The sequence below is a fragment of the Sinocyclocheilus anshuiensis genome, unplaced genomic scaffold (genome assembly GCF_001515605.1).
Source record: "Sinocyclocheilus anshuiensis isolate Anshui unplaced genomic scaffold, SAMN03320099.WGS_v1.1 scaffold2090, whole genome shotgun sequence".
In the NCBI taxonomy this organism is placed as follows: Eukaryota; Metazoa; Chordata; class Actinopteri; order Cypriniformes; family Cyprinidae; genus Sinocyclocheilus; species Sinocyclocheilus anshuiensis.
In genome coordinates, this window is record NW_015560626.1 from 1,255,776 (window position 1) to 1,261,775 (window position 6,000).

At 35.6% G+C, this 6,000-nt stretch overlaps 1 protein-coding gene across 1 annotated transcript in view; it reads right to left on the reverse strand.

The window, feature by feature from the left end:
• LOC107681953 (rho guanine nucleotide exchange factor 25-like) overlaps nt 1–3,279 on the reverse strand; it is a 71,404-nt gene extending 68,125 nt beyond the window's left edge. Inside the window, exons 1-2 of the mRNA XM_016478328.1 lie at nt 2,747–3,279; nt 355–493 (exon numbers count right to left, since the gene is read on the reverse strand). Of these exons, the coding sequence (XP_016333814.1) occupies nt 355–493; nt 2,747–2,842 (235 nt within the window). The 5' untranslated portion in view covers nt 2,843–3,279. The remainder of the gene's footprint in view (nt 1–354; nt 494–2,746) is intronic.
• Nucleotides 3,280–6,000: the final 2,721 nt, after the last annotated feature.

Here is a 6,000-nt window from a genome sequence, read left to right on the forward strand (position 1 = left end):
AAGACGCCTTTTTCAGCCCATAATAAGGATATCACTCTGTCATTAAGCATATTGCGCAGATCAAAACAACTCCTGATATCACATGTGGCAGAAGTGAGGCGTAGTTCAAACATAAATGATAGCTGCTTTAAACAGGAACATGGCCTTACATCAACACTGGCATACACTCCTTTGTTACTGAAGGTCAAGATTGCGCCAAGTCAATCTTCAAACTCCATGTTCTTTTTTTTAAATGTGCCTTGGCTCCATATCCATCACATTGGAGTTGATCACTGGCAACTCTTGTTGTGTATGTTTAACCCACTAATAGTCAAGTCAAGCAACATTTGACCAAATATGGTTGTTGTGTCTTACTTGCTCTGTCTCTTCTTCGTACTCTTTCCAGGCTGTCCCGGGACATATCATCCCAATTCAGTCCCTCTGTGTCCCATGGGCATTGTTTTCCTGTTTTCTGTTCCTGTGTCACACTCAGGTGCTCAATACCCTCTGAGTTCTACAACCAAAGATGGACAGTCACAAATTATACTTGAAATGTGTATTTTCAGCTGTCAACATATATAAACTTTAATGATGGGAGATTTGAAATTGCATATTTTATTTTAGATATTAGATATTTGTGAACCTGTCTGTGAAATCCAGGCTAAAGTCTCAAAAGCTAATTATGAGATAACAAGCATCAAAGTTTGATTTCAACCATTAATTTCACTATGATTTCAATCTCTGACATGGCCTTACTCAGTCAATATTAGAGATATCAAGGTTACATTTTCACAGAATGGTCTTTACCTTATGAAGGATGATTTTAGAAAACAGTAAATCACAAAACAAAGACTTTTAGCTGGGTTTTCACAGCCAGGGTCATATTTATTTAATTATTTACTGATTTAATTAATTGTTTAATATTTTCACACAGTGTCACACACACAATGTTTAAATTATGTTTAAACATGTTTATATAACAGTTTCAGTTTAGTGATGTTTTTGAATGACGTTTCTGATGCTCACGAAGGCTGCATTTCTATAGTTCATCAAAAATACAGTAAAAATACAGCAATATTGTGCTATTGTGAAATGTTATTACAATTAAAAAAACTGTTTTAATATATTAAACTGTAATACATTTTGAAATGCAATTTATTCTTGTGATGGCAAAACTGATTTTTCAGCAGTCTTTACTCCAGTCTTCAGTGTCATATGATCCTTCAGAAATCATTCTAATATGCTGATTTGGTGTCACTTTTGAGTAATTTAATGCATCCTTGCTGGTTATAAATATTACTTTCTTTCAAGGAAAATCTTACTGACCCCAAATGTTTGAATTGTGTGTATGTGTGTGTATATGTACACACATAGATGGAAATTTTTGCCCTTTAATTCATCATAAATTTAGCATGTTTATAGTGCTGTTCTCTTTGCCCTACCTAGGTTGAGCCATAACAAATACTGAAGATTTTAGAGAAAAATATTTAAGAGATCCAAATGTTGACTATAACTGCAAGATAACAATTATATTTTGGGGATTTTTTATCCAATAGACTGATAGTGAAATGGGACATTTTTTTATGTATGTCACATTTACTTTTATGTTCTTAGCAGAAGGTTTCCTACCATGCAGTCTTAACATTCCTCACGTAAATGTTTTCCTCCTCAGACTTTATTTTGGCAAGGGCAGTGGAACTAAAAATGCAAAAGAGTGGTATTTTAAACCCTCTGCATTGTTGCTCTTAAACTATTTGAACTGTGTGTGTGTATATATATATATATATATATATATATATATATATGTCTTACAGTTTGAGTGACAGGTTCATCACAGTGGTTTAAAAAATAGTTACATGATTCAGAAAAAAATATTTGAAAAGGCTTAAAGAACAGTAAACAGCCAATCAGACCTACAACTTGACAGCTATTTTGAGAAGATGGCATGCGTGGGTTTGTTTATGAGGAGCTTGCTAATCAGCGCTTGTTTCCTGTGGATGCAAGTGCTCTAAATTCCTCCTAAACACCCAGGAGAGTGTCTTTCGTGTGTCACTGCAACCCATCACAGCGGTCTTGCATAGTTTTCCTCCGAAATGCTTCTCTGTCATTCTCTGACTGACTTCATTGTTTATCCCTCAATTCTTTTCCTATCTGTGATGTGTTCCTCGTTTGATAGATGCCATTGTTATGACATGATTTTAAACATGGATGTTCACAAACAAAGGGTCATTTAATCTTTCTGTCAACTGTTTTTCTGAAGCTGTACACACGTACAGAGGAAGCACACACTTCACATTTTAAGTTCATCTGTCAGTTCTTTTCCTCAGATTTACAAATACACAATCTGGAGCACGTCTGCAAATAGTTCCTTTTGTAAACTGGCACACATTTATTACAGAACTCAAGCCAGTTAGATTGGACGACTGACAATAAGCTTATCCTTCATGCATTTTTTTCTGATTTCACTGGCCGTTAAATAACAGGAACTGCTCAGTGAATTATGATTATGACCATGCTAAGTTACAGTAAATTTAAAATGCATGTGAATTGTCCTCCAAACACGCAAAACCAGCTGCCGTTCATTATTTTGAGTTACATGCAAATCTTGTTTATATATATGAAAGCAAATGCTACTTGAAAAAAAAAACCTAAAGCCTCTCAAAGCACAAAATTAGGACAGATATTATTGTGCAACAGTCACATGTGTATTGCATTAATATTGTTCAACAACTAAGTACAAATGTGAAAGGCCACAGAAGTCACTCACCCACTTCTGATTGGGTATCGCCAGAGATGTCAGCATATCCGCCATAGCGCCCAAAATCTGGTCGGTTCGTCCCTGGTTCTTTGGAAGAGACTTCATGTTCCAGCAGCCTCTGTCTTTGTGAATCTCCTTGTCGATATTCCCTCCCTCCTTCAAAATCCCTCTGTTTCTTATGGTTTGTCGTGCCAGAACTTTGATTCGCAGCCCAGCTCCAATTTTCTATGATCCTCTGGAACGCTCTTGCACATAAATAATGAATTGTGGAGGAGGATGGTCTGTTTTTGTCTAGTTTAAAGTGGACGAGAGAGTGCTGTTGCCCAAACTAAAGCGTCTTCTCTGGCTCCTGTCCTTCACACAGGTGGGAAGGTCTTGCTGTGGGTCTCAGTCAGGCCTCTCTCCCCCTCCCCCTAAAACCAGGGTTGTTCCTGAGTGAGGGTTAACCACACCACAGTAAACCGTAAAGATAGCTTTCTGTTCTTTCTCCTTTCCTTTCCTTTGAGAAAAGCAACTGGTTTTTGCAAGTTCCTTGGCTTTTGGGACCTTTTGTGAACAGAACATCTAACCGCTCATGAGTCAGGCTTTCTGGATTGTCATTGGCTGCATGCAACTACCACCCCTTCAGCCGACTCCTCTCCACCCTCTCTACATCAATTTCATCTTCTATTGTGCCTCCCTTGCACAACACCACACTGATTCTTAGAACAATCCTCAAGTTTCTGTCCTCCTCCTCTATCTCCTACTTCTTCGTCCTCCTCCTTTTCTTCTTGTACTTTCACCGTCATTCTCTCTTCTTGTTTCCTATCCAGTCTGAATGGATGACACATGGCTTTTGGCATGGTGCAAGAATAAAAAGCAGCAAATAATCCAAATAAGGCAGCTGTTCTGGGCTCAGGGCACAGACACAGAAGCTGTCAGATATAATTCATAATGGCTGTCCACTTTAAAACTTACCAAAAAAACTTGAGGAGAAGGAGGCTGCCAGAAATGTCTAAACATGAGTCTAATGAAGTGTTTCTCAACTTTTTTTTCCCCTAATCTGTAAGACTTTTTTTTAAGAAATTAATATTTTTATTCAGCAAAGATGCATTAAATTGATCTGTGACAGTAAAGACTTACATTGTTACAATAAATTATATATTCAAATAAATGCTGTTCTTTTTAAAGAATGTTACAGTTTACACAAAAATATCAAGCAGCACAACTTTTTCAATTGATAATAATAAGCATATTAGAATGATTTCTGAAGGATCACATGACACTGAAGACTGATGTAATGACTGCTGATAAATTAGCTTTGCCAACACAACAAATTACATTTTAAAATATATTAAAATAGTAAACAGTTATTTAAAATTTATAATGAAATACATAAAAAAATAATATTGCTGTTTTTAATGTATTTTTCATCAAATAAATGCTGTCTTGATGAATGAGACTTCTTTCAAAAATGTAAAACAAAATCTTACTCTAAGTGACTTTGGATAAAAGCATCTGCAAAATTATTAATTCTAAACGTAATTGTCATTAATATTATTAAAGTCACATTTAAAGAAAAAACAACCAATACTGTTAACAAAAACTTAAATGAAAACATTTTCATAAAATAAAGCATAACAAGCAGCACAAAAACAAACAACAATCATTAAAAGCAATTGGGAAAAGTAAAACTAAACTAAAATACATTCAAATTAATTTATTCAAATCAATTTTTGATACACAGTATACAATTTAAAACTCTTACAAATCCACTCCATTAAAAGTGTCAAATTCCAATAGCCACAGCTTTTAACATCTTTAAACATACTTTGGCAGCCCTGAAATACTAAAACTTAAAAACTAAATATACTAGAAAAACTAAACAGAAACTTCAAAACAAACTAACTTTTTTTTCATAGAGTAGCTTATGTATTGTGCTAGAAATCATTCATCCAATTAACCCACCATAAAAAAAGGCTTTTTGCTAGATGTTTTGTTTACTTATCTTGAACCTGTGTGAGACCCATGCTTATTTTAGCTTTGATATTTTCCAGGTTAAATGAATGACCGTGTCATGATACACATACTTGGGTGGCCCACAATATATATGTGTGCTTTTCTGAGCAGAGTAGACATACACATTCCTGAGTCTGCTGCTCATTCCCTCTTCACCTGGCCTGGAGTCAAGACACACGTTTATACAATTACGAATGTTAGTCTATTCTCTCTCTCTCTCTCGTATTACAGCCCAAACCGCACACAAATTTGGGTCGGATTTTCATCTAGACAGACTCTTCTGTGATGGTGTATTTTCACAGACACTGAGATCTGTGAAAAAAGAGGAGGACGGTGGAAAGCGGAACGTGATCCGCCTGAGCCCCTCCGAGCTGGAGCCAAACAGTGTAAAGATGGGCTGTGGAAACACTGCCAAGAGTCTAATAATAACTCTGCACATGTCTGTCTTTAGCACTGCTTTTGTAACTAAACTTAGTGCTCAATAGCCCGTCATCCTGCAAACACTCACCTCATACATGTACACGCACACACAAATGCATCATATGGTACTAATAAGGAGAGCTAAAGCTAGTGCTGGTCTCTCTGGAACAAACATCAGATCTTTTTTTTTTTTTTTTTTTTCAAAAAGTTTACACAACACGATTTGGCATTTTTTATTATTTATTTTCTCTGGCTTAGAATTAAACATGTTGCTATTTGCTTTTGTGCTTTTAAAAAACACAATTTTCCCTATTTTTTTGTAATCTGTGTGATGTTGCAAACTTGTAGAAGTTCAGAATGATCTGATTTTACAGGTTAGAAAGTTACAGTAGATGCTCAGAAAGTTACAAAATATTTTCATAGTACACAAAACACAAGCAAAACAGGATTTGTCGTGATGAGCTTTTACAGTGCTTTAATTATGATGGCTCCAATCACCAAAGCTTTTTTTTTTTTTTTTTTTTTCAAAAAGCTTACAGCATATCATTAGAAGGACATTCAGTACTTTGAAAATAACAACAGTGTGCTGTATATAATTATGCTATAATTGCACATAATTAGAATTACCATAGGGTACTGTGTGTGTGTGTGTGCGCGCGTTTTTGTGACAAATGAGGACATCAATTTGTATAATGACAAAGGTATGACATAGGTATTACAAGGAGAAGGTGACTTTTCAGGACATTACCCCATGTCCCCACTTTTCAAAACGCTTATAAATCACCCAGAATGGAGTGTATTGAAAATCTGAAATAGCACAAAGTTTCCTGTGAGGGGATGGTTTA